Source organism: Amia ocellicauda, chromosome 2 (genome assembly GCF_036373705.1).
Source record: "Amia ocellicauda isolate fAmiCal2 chromosome 2, fAmiCal2.hap1, whole genome shotgun sequence".
In the NCBI taxonomy this organism is placed as follows: Eukaryota; Metazoa; Chordata; class Actinopteri; order Amiiformes; family Amiidae; genus Amia; species Amia ocellicauda.
The window spans coordinates 61,394,068-61,421,390 of record NC_089851.1 but is presented as its reverse complement, the minus strand read 5'-3'; the positions used below and the strand labels follow the sequence as shown (position 1 = coordinate 61,421,390).

The 27,323-nt window shown below is 39.1% G+C and overlaps 1 protein-coding gene across 1 annotated transcript in view; it reads right to left on the bottom strand.

Moving 5' to 3' along the window:
• The window catches only part of ptprn2 (protein tyrosine phosphatase receptor type N2), a 261,458-nt gene that overhangs the window by 24,986 nt on the left and 209,149 nt on the right, over positions 1–27,323 (bottom strand). Inside the window, exons 13-16 of the mRNA XM_066688002.1 lie at positions 22,645–22,857; positions 10,837–11,031; positions 2,498–2,645; positions 773–846 (exon numbers count right to left, since the gene is read on the bottom strand). Coding sequence (XP_066544099.1) covers positions 773–846; positions 2,498–2,645; positions 10,837–11,031; positions 22,645–22,857 — 630 coding nt within the window. The remainder of the gene's footprint in view (positions 1–772; positions 847–2,497; positions 2,646–10,836; positions 11,032–22,644; positions 22,858–27,323) is intronic.

The following is a 27,323-nucleotide window of genomic DNA, read 5'->3' as shown; positions in this document are numbered from 1 at the left end:
AATATTTCCTAAGGGTAAACATGTATTTTTGGCAGATTTGCCTTTGTCCATCTTTTTTTTAATATATATATATATATATATATATATATATATATATATATATATATATATATATATATATATATATATATATATAATTAATGTACAGTCAATGTATAGTGCAAACTTCAAAGTATATCCAGTATGAACCTTGGATTCAAATTGAAATTGAACGTGACATTTTTTTTTTAAATCAGCTTCCCTTTTCTAATTACATGTGGTTGTAAAGAAAACAAACAGAAACATTTAAATATATATTAAAAAAAACTCAGTCATACTTTTGTTTGTTTAGTAATAAGTGTAAAACAAAAGCACAAGCCCAAAGTGTCTGCTGCTGGTCTCTAATGTGTGTGTGTGAATGTGTGTGAATGTGAACACAAACACCCGCTGGAGAAACCAGCAGAGCACCAATCATGCCAAGTAGCTCAAGGTCACTGTTAATTCCCACTGTCTTTCCAGCATTCTCTGTTGGTTCAATATATTTAATTTGTTGTCCAGGTAAGGAAGGACATATAAAACAATAAAGCACAGAACTTAAAAAATAAAAATAAATGAAAAATACAAATCAGGAAAGAGCTGAAACCTCTGTTAAACAGCCATGTATAATTATGATTATAATTCTTACCTTGTACTGTATAAATATGCTTTTAACCAAAACTGTGCTATTATAGCTTTGTTGACTGAGAGGTCCCTGAGACACACAACACACTTTGGTATGCAGACAGATACTCACAATCGGGCTGGCGTTGATGTAATCTGAATTGCCATGGTTATTTTCAACCTTCAAGGTTATTCTCGAGTGATCATCTGTAAAATAAATAAATGCATAATTTAGTGGCGCAGCTCTATGCTTGTGTCTGTCTATATATATGTGTGTGTGTGTGTGTGTGTGGCTGTGTATATATTAATGTTTTATTCTTAAAGTTTAACGTAAAGGATCACATAATAAGACGCCAGGCAAACAAAATGGGAGAAGCTGAAGTAATTGAAGTAGAAAGTGCCTATAAAACATTTGTAACCTCTCACATCACCGAAGAATCTATATTTTCAGACTCTTCTGCCAAAAAAACACCCACATTCAATCTCAGCTTCATTTATATGGTTTATGAGATGGTAAATGTCTGATTTTGAGGCAGGAAAGATAATTGTCAATCTGCAAATTCATTATTCAGTGTCAAAGCTCGCCCTGTTTGGATTTCTACGCTGGATTCACCTTGGTTGTCGGTGTTATGAAGCGAACTTGGGAGACGCACGAACAAAAACGGGGCAATGAGACTTACATGCGCACACATAGAGCTGAGAGAAAAACAAATCATCTTCCTGCTGCTGTGTGAAAAGCCTGTGTACTTGGCATGCACTGTGTGTCACCTGTTTCATAAGCCTAAGTTGTATTTTGCTGCACTGGTTAACATTTACAGCAGCATGCATGACATCGAATGATCCAGTATTAAAAGTAATGTCCAGTAATGTCATTTTTTTTACTCATTAAACAGTATGTCGGTTTTTTTTTAATTATTAATATTTACACATTTAAATTAGCAAATTTTTAGAAGACAAACAAAAAAATAAAATACCAAGCTAGCATTCTGGTAAACGGGAAAGCAATTCTGCCATGTATAATCTACTGATGAGATGGTTTTTTCTCAGTTGATGGTGAGAGTGTGTGATCCATCTGTCCTCTTATAATACAGGAATCAGGGATGCCAACACAACAGTCACAGCTACACAAACAAACACGCTCCAGGGGAATTTTGTGAGCTGATTCTTTAGTCCTGCAAATAATGCCAGTCCTGTTGGCATGAGTTTAAAGATGGCATCTGAAGAGCAGCCTGTTTGATCGGGTCCTTTCTGCAGAGCACTTACTTTTTAAGAGAAGTATTTGATTCCGCGCCGTGACACGTCTGTGGTCAAAGAAACGGCGGCAAGGCTCAGCTTAAACAGACTGCTATACCCGCAGACTACAGCATCACATAGGAACTACACTCTTTGCCTTTGTCTGAAGTCGAAAAATTAAACGTGTATTTCAAGATTATGGCCACGTCTGACGCTTGAGAAAATACAGGAACTCAAACCCGAACCTGTTGTTCTACTCATCCTACAAACAACCACCAAGTCATCGCTTGTCCATCCCAGTTCAGACATTTCCCAGAGGTGCACAATTCTAAAAAAGGTGTCTGACAACAACTAAATACAGCAAACATGACACTAATTTGATGAAGGTATCACCACCTAGTTTTAATTAACTTGTTGGGTCACCTCGGAGAGACGTAGTTCGGTTCAGTAGACAATCAGTTTAAGTCCCAAATAGGATTGTGCTAAAAGGAACACAGGTTTCTTTCAACAGGGAAGTGCGGGGCCGAACCTAATTGCAGACTCGAGTCTCTGACGCTTATTGTACAGCAGAAAGGTTTGAGATCCTCAAGACCAGTTCTTAAGGGCAGGTCTTTGATGTACTTACAGGCGAGCACAGTGTTGGAGCGGTTCTTCTTTGCGTTTTCATCTCTTTGTGCGACGGTGGTGGCACTGGGTTCAGCCTGATAGGCACACAAGGCGTCCCACTCCTTCTCCAGGCGATTCTTGTTCTTCAAGTGGTCCTCCATGTATGACTGCGAACAAAGGCACAAATTCAGACAGGGCTTGGATGGAACAGTACCGGTGCCCATTAAATATGAAAGCAAAGGAAAAGAGAGAAAGACAGAAAGGAAAAGAGGTAAAACAAGTCTCTATAAAGGTGACAGTGCTTTTTTCATCGATCACACCGAACATTAAATGAGAAAACACATTTATAAAAGCATTTTTTTTGTTTCATAAAAGGGAAAATACATTCCTAATTTTAGAAGGCTATAATAAGTTTTTAATGGGCCTGGATACACTGTTTATTATTGCAATGATCTACAACTGCAAAGTAGTTTTTCTTTTAAGGAATAAGACAACAGGAATGGACAAAAGAAATGTTAAAGAAATCTGTAAATTCTTATTATGAAGACATTTGGGCCACCTTTTGGAAGTATGAGTGGAAAAAAAATACATTTATCTTCATAATGACTTGGGTCCAATATTGAAACAGCAGTCATGGATGGAGCACTTTATAGTGGGACATTCAAACTAATTCTTCCGCACAAACAACAAATTAAAACATAACATAGCACTTCATCTAACCAGGCACTATCTAATGGAAATACAGTCTCTGTGTAAATCTGTATCAGTCTCATGTTTTCTCGATTGAACGGCTGCCATTTTGTTTTAAAGCTCATGTACGAACATGGTACCAGTGTTTTTCACAGTAGGTAGATTAGTTATGTTTCCATGCTCAACAATCCAGTTACCCATAAAAAAGATTGGTCATTTAAAAGTCAATTATAGCTTTTGATAAAAAATACAGTTTATTTGCACAATTTTTCCATTTTTTTATTTAACTAACTAACTAGTGCTTACTGACCGCTGCAAAGCAAGTATTAAAATGAAAAACAACTTTGTTCCTTTCAACGTGTAAGTATGTAGCATTACCCAACAAGTGCCAACTCAACTGTACAGGTGAGCGCTACTTCATACAGAAACGCTATGTGTCGTCACTGTTACAAAGCTGAACATGTGTACACAAGGCCTATTCAAAAACAGAGTGTATTTAAGAACCAGGGCTTCGAAAGTGAAGTAAAACAACTCTGTAGTGCACTCTGAATATCCTGAATAGCCCTCTCCCCCTCCTCTTCTCCAAACCGTTTGCTGGAAAGAGATCTGCTGAAACATGAAGTGGGCTGCCTCAAAGTTACAAATGCTGATGTGGAAGGCCAGTTGTGTTGTGGTACTTCTGGGAAAAGTTGCATGTGAAGCTACACTACTATACTCTCAGCCAAAGTCACACTTCCACACACAACAATTTAAGCTGAGGTGAGGAGGTTTAGTATTGTATTTATAAATCAGCCCAAATTGTACTTCAAAAGGTATGCTTTTCTTAGTGGTACTGCTCAAAACTGGCAAATTACACAGAGAAACGACCTTGTGCTCCAGTTGCTCGGACAAATTGAAACGTTTGCGCTTTTAAGGCCATCTGTTAATAATTACACAGAGGGGAAGCCAGTATGAGCCTGGGTAAATCTATCAATATCTTTTACATTATTCTCCAGTATCTGTACCTCAAAGAACTCATGTATGGGGATATATATGACTGTGGTATGAATGCCATTGTAATTGGGGACTATTATTATTTGCAATTTAAGGACCACCTGCGTAGAAAATGAAACGTCATTCTCCTGTCAACTGAATGACTCATGTGTTTAAGCCATTGAGAATCAGAGGCATTTATCCCTTTGCTTCTGCATAATGGAAATGCGTGGCGAAGGGGAGCCCCTCCAGTCGAATGCAATTAAGAGAGCCGAAAGAGTCTTTTTCCATTCGAAATACTTCAGGACGATTTCCATCCCTCCTTTTACTGCTTGCAGAACCGCTGATAAGATTGTCGGTTTTTAAGCCGTTGTTCTGAAACCCTGAAATTGAAATCACGGGAGATAGAGGCGGGGGGAAAATTAGAAGTGGCACAACTGAAACTCAGAATGAAGTGTTCTTCTAGGCTTGTTGCTTCAGAATGTCCTGTTGGGTTTCAAAATTGTTGATTGCGATTTTCTTTTTAAGGATGAGTTTATGTTCCACATGCTTGAAACTGCAAGGAAATCTACAATCGGACACAAAATATAGGTGATGGTGTCAGAGGAAAGTCCAAGTAACAGCAAACCAACACCTTGCTATGGCATCTTTAAAATGTAGTTTATTAATCTTTCTTTGTCTTTCGTGAAATCCTGCCAGAGATCCCAATTAATTAGACATGGATACATATTCTGTGTATACTTTACAATTTATTGGTTTCAGAAAAAAAAAAAAATCTATTTATCTACACACTCTAACTCAACCTTCCAACTGAAAAGAAATGTCTGCATAAGTGTCCACCCCTCTTGTTATAGCAATCCTAAATTAGCTCAGGTGTGAGCGATCACCTTAAAAATCACACACTAAGTTCACCTGTCCACCTGTGTTCAACTGTAGTGATTCACATGATGTCAAAATACATTCAACAGTTCCTGTATGGTTCTCTCTACTGGGTAGAGCATTTTAAAGCAAAGACTCAACCATAGGTACCAAGGAGCTTTTAGAAGAACTGGGACAAAGCTGCAGGGGTGGCAAGAAGGAAGCCATTATTCAGGAAAGCCCACCTTGAATCCCATTTGACGTACTGCCAAAAAACAATCTTTCTGTAGCCATGTAGCAAAAAAGTGGTCTGACAAAACTAAAACTGAACGTTATGGCCTAAATACAAAGCGTTAGGGTTGATGCAAACCCAACACAATGCATCACGTACAGAAAGTACAGGTGATTGCTGTCCATCAACACTTCCCAAAGTTCTTGACAGAGCTTGAACAGTTTTGTTTTAAAGAAGAATCATCAAATATTGTCAAATCTAGGTGTGCAGAGTTGGTAGACACCGATCCCAACAGACTCACAGCTGTAATTGCCGGCGAAGGAGCTTCCACCAAGTATTAACTCAGGGGGGTGGAAACATATACATTGTTTCAATTTTGTATTTTTAATATGTATATTCTTTCACAATATATTTTTTTCTACTTAACAGTGTGGAGTATAGTCTGCAGATATGTGGGTGAAAAATCATTGTTTAAATGCATGAAACTTTGCCAAGTTGACAAAGATTAGAAACTGCGATGATTTTACTTTAAAAGGCAGGAATGAAGAGCCTACAAATAGCCGCAGATTCTGAAGAGTCAGAGCCAGGATGAAAGCAAAGCGCTTCAAAGATGAGGTCATACTAAGCTGGAAACAAATGCTCACTGTGTGTGGGCTACAACTGACCACAGGCACTGTTAGCTAACCTGATTTTTACATAATTGATTACAATGGCGAGGAAACTCAATTCAATTGAAAGGCCACAACGAAAATGAGACTTAGGCCACATGCTTTGCTTGTTTCTGAAAGCTGCCCTATTCTGTGACACTACCTTCGTGGGGATGGAAAAAGGGTAATTTCTTGACTTGACTACAACATTTTGCTGTACAGTGTGTGATTTGGTTCAGTGCTTCTAACAGGTATTATAAAGATATCACAAGAAAAATTTAGATGATTCCGCCCTGCAAAAAAAAGGCAGTTCTCTTTCTGACTACTACAGAACTTGTCAGCAATTTTCAGTCTTTTGTTGGAGAAAGTGCATTTAATGAAAACATATGAAATTATCTTTAGTGAAAAGGACCCCACCCCAAATACAGATGGACAAATGTATATAACACTAAAGTTCTTTTCTATTGGCGTGCCCAGTAACAACACCAACAACTCTGTAAACTACAGGCTGACAGAACTACCAAGGACTCATTCAATCATTCAATGCCAAATCTTCAATCACACAGTGCGGTGCAGACACATCTGGGACCTACTTCTTACAAAGGGGACAGTAAAAATCACAACCTCCAGCAGACACACTGCTTCATGTCTGCAAAGTTTGCAGTTTATTACAGCGTGACAACAGCAGCCATGTTCCCTGTGCACCACAACTGTCCCCTTCTTCATTAATGTCGCAGTAGTGAAGTTTAGAGAAGTGTAAAGGGATTATTGCAATCCAATGAGGAGGTGCTGAGATCAATGTGTGTCAGGCAAACACTCTGTAAACCCCCTCTCCCACTTCTTGTGGCCAACAGCTGCCGAAGGTGCTCAATAAAATCAAAATGAAATAATGCACTCGAGGAAAAGAAAAAATGGTGGGGTGGGGGAGTGCTGGGGGGCTGAAGCAACGACCACACGGTGATGCCTCCCTGAGTCCGTGGGTGTCTGTTCCCTGAGATGGATGGGAGAGCCTGGCTGGTCTATGAGATTATCGAGTGCTGGATCAGATTTGGCTTTTATTAAAATCGAACTGCTCTAAAGATAGCGATATACAGTAAGGGGGGGGAGGAAGGAAGAGGCTAAAATAAGTAATGAAACAGAATAAACCGTGATGAACACAGCCTTTGTGCCAATGCTCTCCTCACACCCGTAAAGCAGAGTAACCCTGTGGCTTTGGCAGCATGAAACGGCTGTCAGTTATTATTGTTATTATTATTATTATTTGCATCATGTGAGTGTAAATTAATTGTAGTGTGCCGCCACTTCTCTCTTTCTGTCATTTCTTAGCTGCGAGGCGGTTTTACAGCAACATCACAAATCAATATCTGTAGAGCGTATACAGGATAATCTCCGACACTTACTTGCCTAGCAACAAAAGACAAGATAATGTACTTTGTATACAGAGAGAGAGAGAGAGATGGAAAGGGAAGGGCGGGGAGAAAGACAGACAGAGCAAGACTGAATCCTCTTAAGACAACCTGAGATACAAGCCATGCTTCAAGTCTGTATAAGAAATCAAGTGTGTAGAGGCACAAGGGACAGACACGATGTACAGAGCGAAATAAGCTTACAGAGCGCTTTGCTGCTAAATGACAGCAAAACACGCTTCTTTAGACAGGTGACTGATTTCGGCAAGGGCATGGTAGGGCCGTTTCCACCAAACCAGTCTGCTTGCCAGGAGGAAATAATCGTGCATTTATTCTGTGACAGTGGAGTTCGGGCTTGTTGTAGGGCTGGGCGATATGAATTTAAAATAATATCTCGATATTTTTAGAAGATTAGGCAAAACACAATGTATATCTCGATATTTCTTGTTTTTATCCAATCAAGCTACAAAATAAGACCAAAGACATTGAAACTACAAGTATTTTGTTAATTATTAATTATGCAAAACTAACAAATACCACATGCAGGCTGTCATGGTAAATATATGCAGAATGCAACACATTACAGCACAAGTGTTGTGTGATTACTATTACGTGTGTTGGGATGGGTATATATATATATATATATATATATATATATATATATATATATACACAGTATGATTTACTGTCACATAACAGCAATTACAAGTAATAGTAATCACGCAACACATGCACTGTAAAATGGTATAGATTCAGGTACATTTAACACATTCGTGTTTGTAGTGGTGCATTTAACATCTGCTAGACAGGGACATTTCTTCTCTGACTGTCGCGTTTCGATTCTACTTACCGGTACAGCGCGTGTTAATACAAAATAGTTATAATAATAATAATAATAATAATAATAATAATAATAATAATAATAATAATAATAATAATAATAATACAAATTGTGTATCACTTCACAATCTTAATAAAAATAAAATAAAATTCTGCATTTGTTTGCATCGCTTTCCAATTTATTAAAATGCAAACAAACTTTATTATTCTTTAATTTTATACAAATTATATACATTTAAATTAGCGAGGGTGGGGGTGCTTGCAGATGGAGTTTAGCCCGGTGACGAGAGCAGGGCGGAACATGTGCACTTGTGCATTAAAGTATCTTTTGGTTATTGTGGTTATTCTGTGTCAGTTCACTCTCCTCCTTGTCTGTTTGTGTTTCTGAATGCAAATTTCTTGCCTGCACCCGGCACGTGTGGAAGAACCACAAAGCGTCGTCCAAATGACGAAAAATATTGCCGCAAAGAGTGGGATTTGCGATAGATAGAGCATAATATTAAATGATAGACGTTTTTTCTATCCTCACACGATATATATCATCATATCACACAGCCTTAGCTTGGTGTATTGTTTTTTTCTTCTCTAGATACAGCATTACAAAAACCAAACAAAACCAAAAAGCTTCCACCAGATGCTGGGTTTAGTGTATTGTGTTGCCAGGCATAAGAAAATTAATAAAATGTTCTAAGCCTTGAGAAGGCAAACAAAGCTGCCCTGGTACTAATTTTGCACATCACGTATAAGATCGCAGCACTGTCATTCATATGTGCAGCATGCTGACTAACTGTCACGGCACCGCAACTGAGGTTTGGACAGGAACCTCTTCTCTCCCCTATGGTTCTGATCAGACAGCAGGGTTGTAGAAGGGCCATGAAACTCTACCCAGAATGCACATCTTCTGATGACGAGTTATGTTCATTAATTCATTCCTGCGTTGGCTTTAACAAACGGCAAACGTGGAACATTTTCCAGAAAACTTGTCTGACTTTTGAATAATGCCCTGAACACCTTTACGGTTTGGTATGGTTTGGTCCTCCGGGAACTTTACGGTTTGGACCTCCCCTTTACTCCATGAGCAGAGCACAAATCAGTGGCGTCAGGCTCAGATAAAGTGCCCCAGAGAAAACTTGCAGTCAGAATATCCCCTCAGCAGACGGTTTAAGATGACTGGCTGTACTTCCAGGACCGTAATGCAGACGCATCTTAAATTGTGTAAATACCTTGATAAAAATAAATATAAAACACGTACAGAAAACTAAGCTAAAGTTAAAACAAACCCAATATCCTCTCTCTAGGTCTGTGAGAACCCATTGAGAATGGAGAGTGTGCAATGCTACGAAATGATCCGAAGACCATGTGAACTACAAGAATACAGCTGAGGCTCAACAAAGCAGGTTTCTCCATCAGCGTAACAATGTGGCACAATCACCTACATGTAAGGTACAGTGGGCAGACTTTCCATTCATTTCCTCCCACTGTCTGGATGATGTCATTGCAATCAAAATATCAAAAATCAAGAAACTGGGAGTTCCTTGTTCAGACTGGCTGAGGAACTTCACTTGGGGAGGATTATTCCACAACATGAGAGTCTACAAAGCAAAAAGACTGGAGCTTCCTGGACGGCTTCACAGCTTCACGGACACTGCGATTGTGAAGAGAACTGTCCGGGGTGCTGAATTCCTCCTCTCACTGGAGTGCAAGGGGATAAGTTGTGTGCTATTACAGGAATCGCTTAACCTCGCCGTAGAAACTCAAAGAATGGCTCTGGCTTCATTTGTTTTGTATGCTGTAGCCTGCCGATGCATATTTGATCATGTGTGTGAGTACTGATCCCGGGAAACTCCTAACATCTTCACACATGAGCGGGTTCCAGGAGGACTCCGGCTGCACACTGTAACGAGCATTGGGAAATGCATCCGTCTTCGAGCGGCGGGGGCCCGCTTTGTCATTTTCACTTCTGTTTAAACTTGGCATGCACACAACTGGCCGGGCAAGAGTCCTTACCTAATGTGGAGCCCAGGAGGAAGGGATAATCCACAGGGAGGCAGTGTTTAAGCACGAGGAGTGCCAGTTACACGAGAACTGAAGGCTAGTTGCAACAGTAGTGGGAGGGAGATAAAGCAAAGGCTCTAGTTCACTGTGTACTTTTTAAATAGATTTTTTATTTTACCAGAAGAGATGGAAAGGATAGCTTTTGAATCGTTATTGTACTCATCCACCAAAGACGAGGGGATCTTTAACGTGCTTCGATCACACAGGTCAGATCAACAATCATGATTTAAAACCTTCAGGAAAAAAACTACCTATCCAACTCCACCAGTCCAGCCTACATTCATCAATCCAGAGCTGGAGTTTTATTGTGGCTGAGGCAGCGGTAGCTGACCCAGAAATGTCCCAGTGTGCATCTAAGACAGACTTCTCGGTGTTTAACAAAGAGACAAGGACAGAAAAAGAGGGAGGCAAAGAAGGAGAGAGAGAAAGGGAAAAGGAGAGAGAGTTGGAGACCTTAAGATGCCAAGATGTGGGGAGAGTGGCAGACACAAGATAAAGACAGAAACAGGCAGAGAGAGAGAGACTGGGAGAAAGACAGACAGAGAGACAGATAACAAAGACAAAGAGGAGAGAGAAAGACAGACAAAAATATAGCAAGACAAGAGACACAGAGGCAGAGGGAGACAGAGAGATGAGAGAAGGTGCCCTCACTGCGTACCAGGATCATGTGTCCGGTGGAGATGTCCATGTTGGACTGCACGGGCTCCTCGCACCAGGAGGAGGTGCTGCTGCGGGCCGAGGGGCTGGGCATGGGCCCATCGCTGAACTGGGACGACACACTGTTGATGCGGGATGAGTGCAGGGGCTCCGGCCTCTCCGACGTCTTCACCGCCATACGCTGCCGGCACAGCTCCTGGGGAGGAGAGAGAGGGAGAGGAAAGGAGACGGGGATTTAATAATTTTTATTTTTGAAAATCATTTAATTATCAAAGGTGAAAAAACACACAAGTAAAAAAAACAACAAAAGAACAGTTCCCAGTTCTTTTAAAATTAGAGAGGAAGAGGGAGAGATGTTGAAAAAGGAGGTTAGGATTATGAACACCTCTCAATTAATTGCATTTTTTGACACCACCGCTTAATGCTGAATAGTGCGTAATTAATTTTACTTTTTAAATACATGCACTACATTTCAGTCTGTGTATCCTATGTCAAACCAGGCTTGATATTAATCCACTATCTATTTGTCGATGTAATCAAGAAGATTTCCATTAAATGTCCCCCGATATGATTAATTATTATTGAAAGTTTTCTCACTAGGGTGCGTTTGAATGTCACCCAACACCATATTCTTTTGTTGCAGTCCACAAACATTTATTTTTCTATTTTGCCAAGGGGTTTGACTTCAGGAAGAAAGGTTCTCCAAACGAAGTGAGCTCTTTTCACTCACGGTGCAATCTTTACCTCACCGCTCTGACTGCTAGCAGCCAATGAGAGAATTGTCAGGCACACCGACTAGACAGACTAGTATGTAAGCCATAAATATTTCCACCATCGGGGCAATGTCAGGGGAGGGGCAGATATGGGTTAGAAGTGCTTTGCTGTGTAAACAAGAGACATGGATTTGAAAATGGAGAACTCCGTATGTTCTGTTCTGTTTCTGGCACCGGAGATTACTTCCCCCTTAAATACGGAAAATAATCTTCAATCACGTAGAACATTGGCCTGTAAAGTAACAAAAGCTTGCCTGGGACTCATTCCTCTGGTTTCCTTTCCAAACTGAACTGATTTTGCTTCAGAAAGTATAAAGCTACTCATTACATATAGCCAAACAGCACACCTTTACTATATCTGTATTACCTTTGCAGTGCATGTACACACACAGAGAAACTGCACAGAGATATCATTTATTTGATCCTTGTTTTACATTTGGGCTAATAGTGTAGCTAGCTTCCACACACAATACAACCACTTCTAACCCAAATATATGTCTATATCTGGGCATATAAAATGGTTATTGCTTTAGAAATCCCTCTCTTTCAATTACTTTTTATTACTTGAATACAATATGCCATTAAATAAAAACAATTAGGCATGATTGCAATATTGTACAGTGTGCCTAGGGTCCTGCCATATAACAGCACGCACAATACCTTGTAAAACAATACAGTATTCGTTCTGCCATGGCTGTTACTGATTAGAGCACATATAATTGTAAAGTGTCAAAATAGCATACCACAAAGAAGACGCTGATTTCTCACAAGTGCCGTTAAATGCATTGCTCTAAAGAGTTGTGTTTTTGTTTGAAATGATTTTGTACTATCTGTGCTTATGAACAGAAGGAAAAAGAGGATGTCAATGTCTCCTGGTTAGCAACAGCAGTGCAAACTCACATTAAAACAAGGAATTCTACTGTAAATAAATACCCCAAACTATATAATAATAAATAAACAACACATAAAGAATGACTAAGAACTCTAATCTTTCTGCAGAAAACCTTTTTCCTTTTTCTTGGTACAGTCGATATATGTTCAGTACTACTCCGAGTCCTCTCCTATTGCTTATCCGTGATCAGTCAAGTGAGCTGAAGCTCTACCAATTATCCTGGACTCTCCACACGTTGGTACTACACACACTCACACTCCCACACAGTCGCACACAAGGGCCCAGCTATGCCTGATATAGCGCAGGACAGCCAGACAAAGCCTATCCTATAGGGATTCACAGTGCCACAAAACTGATTGCCTTTTATGAGGAATATTAAAGAGCCTTGAGCGTAAACACTTTAATACAATAAGAAAAGAGAGAAAAGGGCTGGAAATCAAGTTAATATAATAAAACCAACACATGAAAATGATAAGCTGTAAGCATTGTCGGAGGAGTGGGATTGCAGTTTGCAGTTTGTTAGATGGACTACAGCAACTCGCACATGAAACTGAATCCTTTAAATGCATTTATTTATTTTTCTGCATAATGCAATCAGCATGGAAACTTGAAGGATAGATCACTTTAACACATATACCTGCACAACATCAGGCCATTCCACTTTCAAAATCCACATCGTCCCACACCACTGCACTGAAAACACGTAGAAATGGCTGGATTTCTTCCTTTCTCTAAGGTACGTACCCGTCTATAACCCCCAACAAAAACACCAAAGCACAAATGCATTTTATCGGCTCTGATGTTAGCCACACCACATACACATCCTTAAAATGGTGGTAGATGCACAGAATGAAAAACAGGATATTTAAGTCACTTTATCTTCCGCAGAGCAAAAACCGAACAAACACAAGATCCTCAAGGAAAGCTACTGTGGTTTATTTTCATTACCTTGTATTTATTGCTGGTGTTGTTGTACTCATTATCCCAAGACCTTTCCATTATTTCAGTTAAAACTGTGATTTCTGAAATTGTAAGCAAGGTGCAATATAAGTACACAAGTTGTTGGCATGTTTTTATTTGATTTTATACAAAAAATTGCAAGTGTATTTTGTTCTCTTCTACCTGGAGGAAACTGAAAAAAAACCCAGCAGCAAATTTGTTTCCCCTCAGTGATACTTTAAACAAAGAGCTCATAATAGAAACATCAAATAAGAGGTAAGAGGGAAGAGGTTTGAAATTGCCAGCGCACAGACCCTTTTTGGTAATGATTAGCAGGCTGAGATAAAGACCCCCAATAGAGGCAGGTGCCGAGCTTGATGCATAATTAGCCAAAGAATTGAACACAACACAAGAACAGGGTGCAATCCTGCCATTTCTCACATCAGACCGAGACAAAGAGGAGCGGCGCTGCTGTTAAATACAGACTTGGTTTAATGGCTTCTTATAGTCCAGCACCTTATTAACATCCTAGTCCAAATACAGCTGGGCTCTGCTTGTATTCATCAGGGGTACATGACCCCAGGAATACAATGAGAAAACGAGGAGAAGAGGAGAGTGCCTCTCAGATTCGGGCAGTGCAGCGACACCTCTGAAACACAAGAGCGGTTCTAATAACTCGCTTACAAACTGACAAAACAGGTGTGTCACAGCCTAGTCTAGTTCGTATCACAAGACCTGAGTGCCTCTGGTTGATTAAAGGCGAAATTAAAAGCTCTTATGTAAAACGTTAAATGCAAATAAGTCTTCCATTCCTTCAGGCAACCAACAGTACCCAGCAAGAGGTTTTCTTCTGAGTGAGAACAAGCTGTGTTTAAAGCTTTCAGTCTATATCTATCTATCCACTATCTGTCTATCCATCTATCCATATAACGATCATTCTAGTAACTATCATTATATCTATTGACAGGGTTTTCAATTAAAAGAAGAATGTCCTGCCTTTATTCTTGTTGGCGAGCACCTGAAACAATATCTAAAGCTGGGTTGGGTAAAACAGAAAACAGAAGACACTGTGACCTTCCTGACCCTGAACCCAAAGGCCCCACACTAGAAACTATCGAAAATGCCCTTTGCCAACACCAGAACGAGGGTCTCACCTCAGCAACTAACAGCAGTGAGGATACGGCCCCTGTTTGTTTGTTCCAGCCCACACAGTGCCAGAACCCTCTGCATTATTACGGTCAGTGAGGTGAGTCGGACGGCAGTATGTGCTCAACTATTTGTACTTCATGGCCCCCTCTTCAGGGGATGCTCTGTCTGTGATGATCCCTCGCCCATCACAACAAGCTTTCTGGCGAGTGTTTTTGTCACCTAGGTGTTGGGATTTCTGGAGTTCAGAAAAGCCCCAATTGAAGGGAGAGAAAGACAGTGGAAGCTGAATGAAATTACAGTTTTTTTGGCCCTAACTTGCTAGGCTGAGCAAAAATGTCTGTCTGTCCTCGAGGACGGACGTATCGGAAGCCCCGCCCCCACAGCGCGCTGGGCCAATGAACTGCCTCTGCGGCAGATTAGGGAGGCTGGCGGAAGCTACATCTCAGTGCAGTACTGGCAGAGAGGGAAGCGAGGCTGCAGTGCCAGGTTGATTGAAGCTGCTGAGATAGGGGAAGGCAGGCGTGTTACATCACGCCTGTGCTTGTGTGTGTGCATGAGGGAGCACCTGACTGGCTGCTCAGGAGCAAGAGTGATGCGGATTGGGCAGTGTCCACCTCACAAGCTCTACTTGTCAAATTACCTCCAGACCCCATTTCAGCCATGTCCAGTCTCTGTCCAGTCTGGCAGTATTTATGGCAATGCTGCAGGTGACTCTTAAGCTCCCAACATTTTCAGAAGAATAGACTGTGGAGGGGAACAGCAACCAGCCCAGCGCAATGCAATGCGTTTTTGTTCCTTCAAATTTAAATTAGTACAGTATTTGTATTTATTTACACACACACATTAACAAACACACACACAAATAACTAAATTATATATACATGTATATTTAAGAACACTTTTCTCAGTGTGTCAAAATGTTGTTTGCACTGTAAAATAAAATGTAGAAAGTCAGTAACAGAATTTTGTACGTATTTTTTAAATACCATACTACAAAATTTGATCCAATAACGAATGAGACACTATCCAATAGAGTCCTTGTAAGCTATAACATGCCCATTTTGTAACTGCTATTCTACCACACACTTAAAACTGACGTAACATAAATAATTATACACTCACGTCAACCATGTAGCTTTTGTTCAATGTATTCACTCCCTTCTTTGGAAAGAATGTAATTCTGCGATTCATGTAGTTTAATAATATTGTTCATTAAATTATACTCATCCATTATACATTTTAAGAGTTTGTTAGACTGATCGGGCCGAGAGAAAACGATTCAAGACTGCAGATGATTGAATTAAGATAAGAAAGGTATGTTTGACTGCCACTACTGAGAAACTAAGGGCAATTTTTTTTAAACTAAACTCATCACCAAATAACATTATTCCGATTGAAGGGGTGTGAATACTTTCAAATACAGCTGTATATCCCTCTATCTCATTCACTGAGCAATAGGTTTATGGGAAAAATAAGTTAATGTGACATGTGGCAAACAACATAAAGTTGTAATTTGTAATTTGCAGGAAGGAAATCTATATATAATTTGTAGTTTGTGGGTAGGTCAAAGTGGACCATTTAAATTACATTTATTTTTGTAACAAAAGAAAACTAACCATGAAAGCTAAGTTTTTATTATATTTATGTGACATACAAGCATAACAAATTGTCACAATATAAAGGGTCTACTCCACTATATATGATAAACACTACACACTATAACTGGTCTCTTTCTGTGTCTGACTGAAATGCCTCACAACAACATGAAAAACTGCAATAATTGGATCTCAGCACTTCAAAGATTTTATTTTGTGTGTGCGGCTAAACTATCTGAATACTGGATTCCTTATTTCAATACATATTAAAGTTGTGCCATTTCCTGCAGTAGTTCAAGCAGTAGTTGAAGGAAAAGATGTTCTTTAACATCGTATCAAATGCAATACAATACAAGCGATTTAACCTGATAATACGGAAACACATTGCTTTAACTGTGTACACAATGCAATAGATATAAGGTACAAGATTGAGTCATAGGTTATTTGGAAATTCAGGTGAAATCTGGTGTTATTGCCTTCCAAATAAAATCCCATTGTGTCTGGGGCTCCCCAGCTGTTGAAATGCCTGCCGAACAGGAGGGAATGTAATTTTCTCTTACTGTTCTCCTACTAGATCACAAGCATTTAACCTAATTTGCTTTCTAAACTCTGGCTACAGTATACGTGCACATTTTATACAATGCCCTCTGCACACTGATTGTATCAACTGCAATTGAACATTGAGAGATTACATATTATGTTAGGTGCATAAAATTGATTAATATATAGGATTATTTCAAATTAGTGATTCTGTCAAAAACCTGTAAAGGCAAACAATAGGTTAATACAGACTGGCTTGTTAAAAAAAAAGGGAAAAATGAAATGGGGAGAACCTGACCAGAATGTTATTACTTCTCGGAAATTTGTGAGGTTTTGCAATTTGGCAACTGGAACAGCTCGAGGTGAGAGCGCTGATCAATAATAATCAGAGTGGATTGTGATTAGGTAGCAAAGCAGAACGGCAATGGAGGAACACAGCTTTCACGGCTAATGTCTGTTTTTCAAATATTCCTTTCTTTTTCTATTCTTCTGTCGTCTCTTCAGGCCCCTGAAATGCCCAGACTGCACGTGGCATTACAGTTTCCTCACATACAGGACTGATCATGTTGTACACAGGCAGGACTTCCTATGTCAAGTAACTCAAACCTTATCTGTCCATCTCCAGCCCACCCCTCCACTCACATGCCTCAACCTCGCATACAGAGGATTTCCCCTTCAACAACTCCACTGCTGCCCTGATCATATTACTGTGGTTCGAGAGCAGAATTAGGATCACATTCTCAATATGCCAGATTCATTCAGGCGCTCGTCCTGCTCAAATCGAGACGATCCATTGTGAGGCTGTCGAAACCTCAGCGGCAGCAATCTTATCAAAGCCTCCTGATAGCCTCCACCTTATCTGAGTGTGGGATTTCTCCATTATCTCCGCCAGATTTGTAATTTCACCTCTTACTTTGACACAGGACTGTGCGAATCACACACGGCAGGATTCCCCTGTAAAATGAACGACTGAAAAGATGAAGAAAAAAACAGGAGGTGGAGAAATCTCTTGTCAATTATGCCTCACACGCCCAATCTCAGTCCCGTTACTTTGATTTCACCTCCCCCCGCCATCCCGCCCCACCAACATTGTAACGAGGCAGATTTGACTGAGGGAAGGCGGGTCGCTTTTTGTTCAATAACGTCAGAGATGAATGTGAAGTACAGACGCAGTTGCCGTTGTTTTTTGTGTGTTTGTTTTTAAACCTGATCTTTTGGAGAAAAAAAAAAACACATTGGGGTTTGTGGATTTCAAATGCTTTCATCGCAGTGTTCCTGCTGTTATTCGGTGTCTTATTCCTTTTTTAATTATTATTAGGTATGGATCTGAAATGGTCTCTCTATTAAACTGATTTGATCTTGGCTCAAGGGTCAAATGAAGTCCATTGACTCCAGCATTCATTACACGTTACCCTTTTGCAGCACAGATAATTATATAAGTTATCACTGCAGCAAATAAAAATGTGCAAAACCGAAATATGAATCTCTAGGTGTTTCTCCAACTGCAAATTCTATATAGTAATATATATATATATATATATATATATATATATATATATATATATATATATATATATATATATATTTGTATATTTGTATATTTGTATTTAAATTTAAAAACACTAGCCTTTATGAGTCAGGATGCAATCTTGACATTTGAAAGAAAGGGAACAGGCAGTTTAATATCGATACAATACCGAAGGACATTTGCCTCTTTTTTTTCTGAGCCGTGACCAGAGTGGTGCAATAAATGTGCAACCTGCCAAAAGCATCAGGCCTCGAGCTGATAAGTGCGGTCAAGTTCATGCAATTGGAGGTTATAAGTCAGGTTGTGGCGCGCCTCCCTAATATATCACCCGGCGCCGGCGAAGCATCTCTAAAGAGCGGCGAGTGCCGACGCCAGCGCCGCCATCACATTCATAATCGCTCGCTAATGGGGGCCGGTGACAGCTGGGTGTGCGGATGGCCGGCCCTGTTTGTACACGCTCTCCGACACATGAATGCCAATGTGCTGCCTTTTGTTTTATCTCCTTCCCTTTTCTTTCTCCTCTCTTTGCTCGTCTCTGGACCCCTCTTGATACGAGAGGAAGTGGCACACAGACAACAACAAACTCGGTCATGTTTGAAAAAAAACAAAAAACAAAACAAGCAATAAAAAAACAACCTTACAGCATGCTTGAAGAGGGCACACTCTACAGCTCGGCCACAGCTCAACGATCAGATTAGCCCCTGGCACGTGTGGCAGTATTGTTTCTCGATTGGGCATTGTATTCACAGCCACTCACTGATCCAGGATGGGGGGTTAGAGTCCCATTGCTTGCCTTCGTAGTTTATGCATCTGCTGGTGAAAACTACCATTCTGACTCGCATTCATTGAATCTATTTTATGCATTGAGAGATTAGGACCGTGTTCCTTGACATGCCTTTTCTATGATTATGATTTCAGTGTTTTGTAGCCGCTGTGCTCCTGCAGGGAGTTTGACCGCCCTTCAGCCGTGCTCTGCTGGCGTCTTAGTGTGAGGTGTGCGGTCTGTATTAACCTGTCACTGGGAATGCCTTTATTATTGCGGATCGAACAGGAGGAGCACAGAGCTCACTTCTCCACGGATGCTCACATTAAACCAAAACCAAACAAATAAATAACGCAAAATACAATTCTGTGGTCATACTAAGATCAAGCAATTTCTAGATTCAATATCTGACCCTGAAATTAAGAAGATGTATATTATTTCACTGTTCTTCTTCAACTGCTCTATGCTCTACTGCTGCTGGAAGTTGCTCACCATGATGTGACAACATTCGAATCAAAGCACCGGGGCCGTGCTGTTTTAGGTGCACAGCGTACTCTGGCTCATTCTTCATTTAAAACAAATATGGAAAAAATGTCTGGCTTTCAGTGGAATATTTTTTTTTCTGACTGGTTCTAATATAATATATACACACACACAAACACATAAACACACACACAAACATATATAATTATATAAACACACATATATAAATACACAGACACATAAACACACACACACATATATATATATATATATATATATATATATATAAACACAAACAAACACACATTAGATGTATATACACTCAAAAAATGTATTACTTTATGTCATAATTGCATAAATAATATAGACAAGGCTAAGTAAACCCAATGAGTTTAAACAGGAAAATCCTCAGCATGATGTAACAGAATAGAATACTAGTATAGATCTATATGAACTCCACTACATTCAGCAATTTAAATGTTACTTTATTTTAATGTTTCAATCTAAACAATATACAATACACTGTGTGGATACATTTTATACACACACACACACTCTTCTACCCTTAGCTGTTTACACACAATTATGTAAGTTTTGGTTATGAATGAGTCTTGATATTTGTAACCTATTTACTCCATCACTGAAGAGCAGTGCAATTGAGTTGAATTGGTCTCCACAAAATGTCAGCTGTGACACACTACATCAGTCAACACAACACACAGGTTACAGTGCTCTAATGGGATCTACACCTTAGTGTTCAATCAGCATTACGCAAGATGACGGTGCTGTTTGAAAAACGTGTGATTGTGCCTTTGAGGGAGGGGGTCTACAGCATTCTTAACGGCTATAACTTTAGACATATATAGATTTTTCACTTTAAGAAAAATGAAGAAAAGACACTATTCATTGATGATAAAGGTCATGTTGGATCAAGCTGCTTGACAGAGGGATGGAAACCCAGTTCAGCGAATGCCCAAATTACTTATTTTATTGTCGACACAAACAGTGATATTTAAAAACTGTGGTCAGGAAGAGGCAGAGACACTGTGCCGGGCGTTAGGAGCTGCTTCCACATTAAACAAAGCCAAGCTTATTATAAAATCAATATCGACTTAAGCACACTGCCCCCAGCAGAAGTGTGCCGGGAAAGGTCAGGCGATGGATTTTAAACAATTTTCTTGTTAAAAAGTCACTCTTTTAATTACAGCTTATATTAATTAGAAATGTCACAAGGAGGTTTTTTATTTTTTATTTTATATATATCCTGTTCATTATAAGGGTGAAACAGATATTTATATAGTAGTAGTTCAAATCTTTTTTTTAATAATGTTAACACTTTTACTCAGATGGTTTAACTCATAGTGGCTTTGAGTAATACAATAAATAATAATTTATTTATATAACCCACACAGAGCAAAGTCATTTAGGTAACTGTAAAGGCAAAGCACTGGACACAACTGAACCACACAGTCTGGGAGCTATTTTTTGTGTTTTTTATGGAGCAGAGTGTCCCAACATTTACAATACTAGAAATGATTATCGCATGCAGGGAATACCTTCATAGACGCCACACAACTCTCACTTCAAACTGCGGCTGGGATAACACAGTCCACTGAAGCACTTTAAAAGGGAATATGTATGAGTTGGGCTGTTCTGAATGTAAATTCATAACAATAACCCAACAGAAGGGTAGACTGAATAGTAAGATCAACCCAGAACAGAGAATTATGGAAATCATTAATGAAATAAAGAGGCCCTTAATTCCTCTGAGATACTAATAAAAGACAAATACAACCACCTCCATCAGTAATAATAATAATAATAATAATAATAATAATAATAATAATAATAATTATTATTATTATTATTATTATTATAATAATAGAAGAAAATTTGATCCTGACAGATATCCTGATGTTGCAGTCTGCTCTTGTTTCTCAGCATCTTCCTCCGTGCTCTCAGACACAGAGCGCTGTTTAAAAATGTCTGCGTTACCATTATTATCCAAATCAATAATGTCTGAATAGCGGCCAACCCTTTCATGTCTTAAAACACAAAGAGAGGGGGACGGACACGATTGATAGCTGCGTTTCAACAATCATTGCACATGAGCCGGCGCCGGGGACTTCTCAATTTCGGGAATTCACACTAGCTTCTCACACTGCTCGAACATGTAGGCCACAGTTATGACACAGAACATGTATTGCTGCCTGATTGAGGACTTCTTGCTTCTAATTGGACTACAGTTCAAGAATAAATCAAATAAATAATAGATATTATTTAGAGAAAAGGAATCTTGAAATACATTGACACGGTTTACGGATTTAAACACACTGTTCAAGCACCAGTAGGCCTCCACAATATAAATATATTTTCTGTATGTACCTAAAAAATGTGAATATGAATTTATTTTACAAATGGTCACATTACATGACTCCTTAAAGGCAGACAGATCTGTAACAATTTTAACAAGGCAGGGAAGTAACCAAAATGGAATATAAAATATGCACTTCAAACACAACAGACTGTCTCTCCTTACATTTCAGAAACATTACAGATGAACAATTATTAATATCAGGGACTTTTGTTTCCAAAACTGAATTTCCAATCATGTAAAAATAGGTGTAATACACATGTAAGTATATTTGTTTACAATGTTAAGTAAATAAACAATTTAAATCACAACGGTTATACATACTCAAAACCAATAGATCTCAATGCATTATATTACATTAAAATTATATAAAATTACAAAAGCCAAAATGCATTTAAATATGTGATGTTTGGACCAGAGCACAGGCCACTTATCAATTTTTAACACACATTTAACAAATCCATTATTTGCATGTGATGCTTTGGATTTGCACTGCAGCATGATGGGAAAATACAAACTTGAAACGTAATAGTCATATTTCTATACGTCTGTACTGCACAGCCCTAATTATCCTTTTAAAAAGAGCACACCCCTTTTACAACATCAACAACCAGCTCTGATAAATGATCCGTGTTCTATTACACTTGTCGGCAAAGTTGTAAATTGATTCAAACCACAAAATTATCCAAAAACTCAGCGACAAAAAATCCAAATGGCAAAATAAATCCCACACCCTCCAGAAAAGGGCAGATATGATATTATCTGGGTCTTACCTGATATGTGGCTGTAGCATCTGTGGATGCATCACTTCCAATGCTGGTTAGTTTCTCCTTTAGCTTGTGGTGAGAACGGTGTCTCAGGCAATAAACCACCACCGAGGCCATGAGCACGCCAACAATGCACACAATGGAGATAACCGTCAGAACCAGGAACTTCGTAGAATCCTCTTTGTCCGACTTGAGGGGCAACAACTTCAGCTGGCTCTTCTGCAAGACAAAACGGACAAGCGTGCTCAGGACAGCAGACGGGGAAAAAGACCCCTGTTTCATCATGGCTGTATGCGTATGTTTTATAATTGCCAGGACATTCATATATGTATTTTTTTAATGTAAAATGAAAAGCTTTGAAGCGATACACAAATATTCTATTCTGTCCTTCATAAAATAGGCCCTGTGTGTTACTTGTTTGTTTTTGTGTACGATGAAAGTGTAATTGTACAATGCAACAAACAAATCTGCCCACATTTTTTTTCCCACTAGTCATATCTAAGGTGCAACCACATCCATGTCTGACTGACATTAGATGCAACAGTGATTCAGTTTTTTCCTCAAAGACAAAAGAGTTACTGCTGTCATTTTTTTCTTATTTTTTTTCTCTCTATCTTTTTTTTCCCAGGGAGAGAAAACTTATTGATCTTTCTGCAGGGATAAGGGGATGACCACCAAGCACAAGAAAGGGTAATTGCTCGGCTCCATTTGGGTTCATTCCATGTGCGAACGGTTGTACAATAATTCCCCCCTCATTAGTTTCATTAGAAAGGCATATTAGCGACAATTAAGAACACAACGCGAGAATGAAAGGATGAGGCCCACAAATTTCAATTTGACTTATTTGGCCAACAGTCCCTTCTCCACAATTACTGGGGAAATAAATTGAAAAGCTCGCCTCAGTTCTCTACAACATGGGAACAATTAGCTGCCCTCTTTTTCTGACACCCTTTTTTCTGCAGTGTTACCGAAAAAATTGATTCCCTCCCCCGCATCTCCCAGCTATGAATGCCTGGCTGGGCTATTCATTAAGCTGCTGTTTTAATAGTAATGTTATGCTTTGCATTCACTTCGCCAGTTCCTATTTTCCACCCTGTCTTGCTGGCCAGAAACGCTGCACTCTTCTCTGAGAGCGCAAGGGGGTTCATTTTTTTCTTGGCGTCATAAGGGCCACCAAGCAATTACTGTCCGTCTTGACTGTAAAAGCTTGTCACTAATTAGCCTCTTTGCCTTCAGTCTACTGGATTAGCTATTGCCCCGGCTCTGAGTTAATGGAAACGGGGGCTTGAATGGGGGAGCAGGACAGTCTTTGCCTGGTTATGTAGTACAGAGGAGGACTGTCAGGCTTGTAAGACCGCAGGAGGCAGATTGACAGCGAACGCTAAGCTGCGAAGAATTGTTTCGAAATGCATGTGTGGCTGAATGTCCTGTTTGCAGCAGCCCCCCCGTTTCATTCTGAGCTGCTGTATTCATCGTTTTAAAAAAAAGAGAACGGAAAAAGAAAAGGGAAAAAGGAATCCATGAACTGCCTCCTCAAAAGCCAGAAAACTTAACAGCCCCAGCAAAAGCCCAGTGATGTATCTGTACTTTAAGAGCGTCTATTTACTGTTAAGCCCCCAGTAGAGAAAGAAAGAAAGAAAGCACAGAACAATGCAGTGAATGAACGAGAGGAATGAGAAAAGGCTTGTATGTATGTCGATATTATACAATACCGCTACTACTGCATTAGTAACAATTCTATATGATCGCGTAGATGTGTGTGAATGTATGGATTAATTTTCTTCAGAACTTAACAATGCTTTGAAGTGCAGCCACCTCAATGATGCAACTTCCTGTGCCAAATGAGACATTTCTAAACGCTGCCATTGAACAGAAATAAAAACTACTTTTTTGTTCTTATTTTTTGTATATGGGGACCAGAACTAATCCAAACAGACTGTGACAATGGGCGAGATGGTTTCATTGCTAGGGTCTTGATTGCTGACTGACGTCTGGAGGTCACTAATATGTCTTTTTCCTGTCTGCATCAGCATCGGCCTGTTCTCATATGTGTAGGGTGCTTTAGCTTATGGTTATTGTTGCCTGAGGTGCAAAAAAATGTAGGACTATTTGCACCCTTATAGGTAACATGCAGTATCCGGGTCAGAACTTTTTATTTCATTTTTTGTGGGTGTTTCATGCCGCCCCCAGACAGCACAGACATTAACGTCTCTGCCCGGCGCGCTGCCCACTCTTTGTCATGTCTGCCTGACGCAGGTTATCATTGATTATAACAAATGTTCTCTGCCGTTACCTGCTCCATCTTGTCAGAGGCACTGAGGTGCAGATAATGTGTTAGTGTTCATGCAAATGGAGAGAAGAAAAAGGAGAAAAGAAAGGAAAAATGAATAAGGGGAATTCTGGATCACAGAAGCTGGTCTCATATGCTCTCTCAGCCTTTGAAAATTATTTGTATATTACACACACACACACATATATGCATGTATACTTTTAGCACTATTAGGGCACTTTCTACAATTAATTTTCTGTAGCTTGACAGCCTTAGATTACGTCAGGCTACCACAAACCAAGCACAGACCGAAATGTGTTTTCAGGAGGAAAAATACAAAGACAAACTGGCCAGATTAAAAGAGGAAGACTTAAATATCATCAATGTCTTTGGTTGAATACATCAACTCATACAAATATGACATGTAGACGCAGCACAATGTCAAATAAATCATTTAAAATCCCTTACAAAGTGGTACGTTGAAGTTAACCTATGGCACAAGAGCAGGAAACACACATCAGCCAAATATACTTCTGTCCCACCCCCCACCGTCTCTTTAAACAGGCCTGTCTGTTGTCAGCAGTGACATCACCTTCGACAGAAACAAGAGTACGCCCAGCTAAATAATTGTGTCTCTCATGCCACCAAAGTAAATTATCACTGTTTAAATAGAGTTAGTTAGCCTAATAATGTTTGTTGAAACATACTCAGACAAACCGTACACACGAATGCAACAAGCAATCACGGAGAAATTAGCTGTCCAGTGAATATTACATGCGTTCACAAGAAAAATAATGTAATAAACACAGGAGTAAGGAAAGCACAGGGGTTTACGGACAAGAACAATGTGATGTGGCACCAGGTATTGGGGACGCTGCAGAAAGAGCTCCTGGATTCAGTCCATTGAGATCAGGTCACTCCCCTTCATACCGTAGTTACGCCTCATACTGATGACCTTCAAGTGTACAGCTGCATTTTGGTCAAACTTCAGAGAGGTCACCCAGCATTGAAACCTCTCCCAGACAACACATGTTCTAACAGACAAATGTGAAAAAATATATGCAAAACCCACCAAAGCCAATCCAGCACCCAGCTAACAAAAAAAAAAATTATCAGCATTCTCACTTTTCTTTTTTTAATTAATACCATTTAACAGAACACAACTAAGTTTTTCACTGAAGTCTTTCATAGCATTTTCGAACCATATATACGACAAATGTTTTAATAACTTATCAGACCAGTGAGGAAATAAATTATTGTATACTCAAGCATTCAGATGATCGTGTGTTACAACAATGCTTTCAATCATTAATACATTTTGGTATTTATATATATATATATATATATATATATATATACAAGCATCCTTTTTTCTCAGACATTATTTCTTATGAACAGCAGGATTTAGAAATGTATTTTGGGCTTTTAGGCTGCTCAGTAGCCATGTCGATTGAAGCAGAAATAATCATTTATGAACCCTTCACATCTTTAAGTCCTTTTCAAACGCCTTTCTTCTTCTTCTTCTTCTTCTTCTTCTTCTTCTTCTTCTTCTTCTTCTTCTTCTTCTTCTTCTTCTTCTTCTTCGTCTTCAGAACAGAGTATATTGTCCCCCAGAACAGGAGAGAAAACTCCCTTTTATGCAAAAGGAAACTATTGTTCATCTGTCCAGAGGAAATTGTACTTGCAAATTTCCAATTCATGCAGACAAACACTACACTTCCACATCCTATATTCCTTCAAAAACACATAAACGCAGTCATTATCGTTTCAATACAGTCCTGTTATTAATGTTGTTTCAGGTGGAAATGGAGGAGCTTAAGAAGCAATTCACCAACAAAAACACCTAGAAACTTCACCTTGCGCTTAATACTGGCAATTTATTTTCTGGTAAAAGCTGTACAAACCTTGTCCAAAAAATGTAACAAACACACACACGCAAATCCAATTATTAATGTTTATAACAAATGATGTTTGGATCCATTGTAAAAATGTATAATTATTATTATAATTTAATGTCTGTTTTTTCCACCTCATCATATTCTTGAATTTTACATGTTTGCAAATTTTCAATGGAATTCCTTGACTTACCTACCTTTTATTTTTTTAATTTTATTTCACAGTTATACAAAAAAATTATCTCCTCCCCACAAAACCCAACAGATGTCTTTGATTCAGTTGTGTTTTCTGCGTTATTCAAGTCTTCCTTCCTTAAGAAAACAAGATTATGGGGCTTAGAAATAAATTACGACTGCTCCCCTAGATTTTATTAACTGCATCATTTTATACATGTATTTATGTATAAAAAAGATTATTTATGCCAATGTGCTACTGTGAAAATGTATTAAAAACACATTTTTCATTTTATTTTAATTCTGTACTTTTTTCTTTCTACCAAGACCAAGTTTTATATTTATTT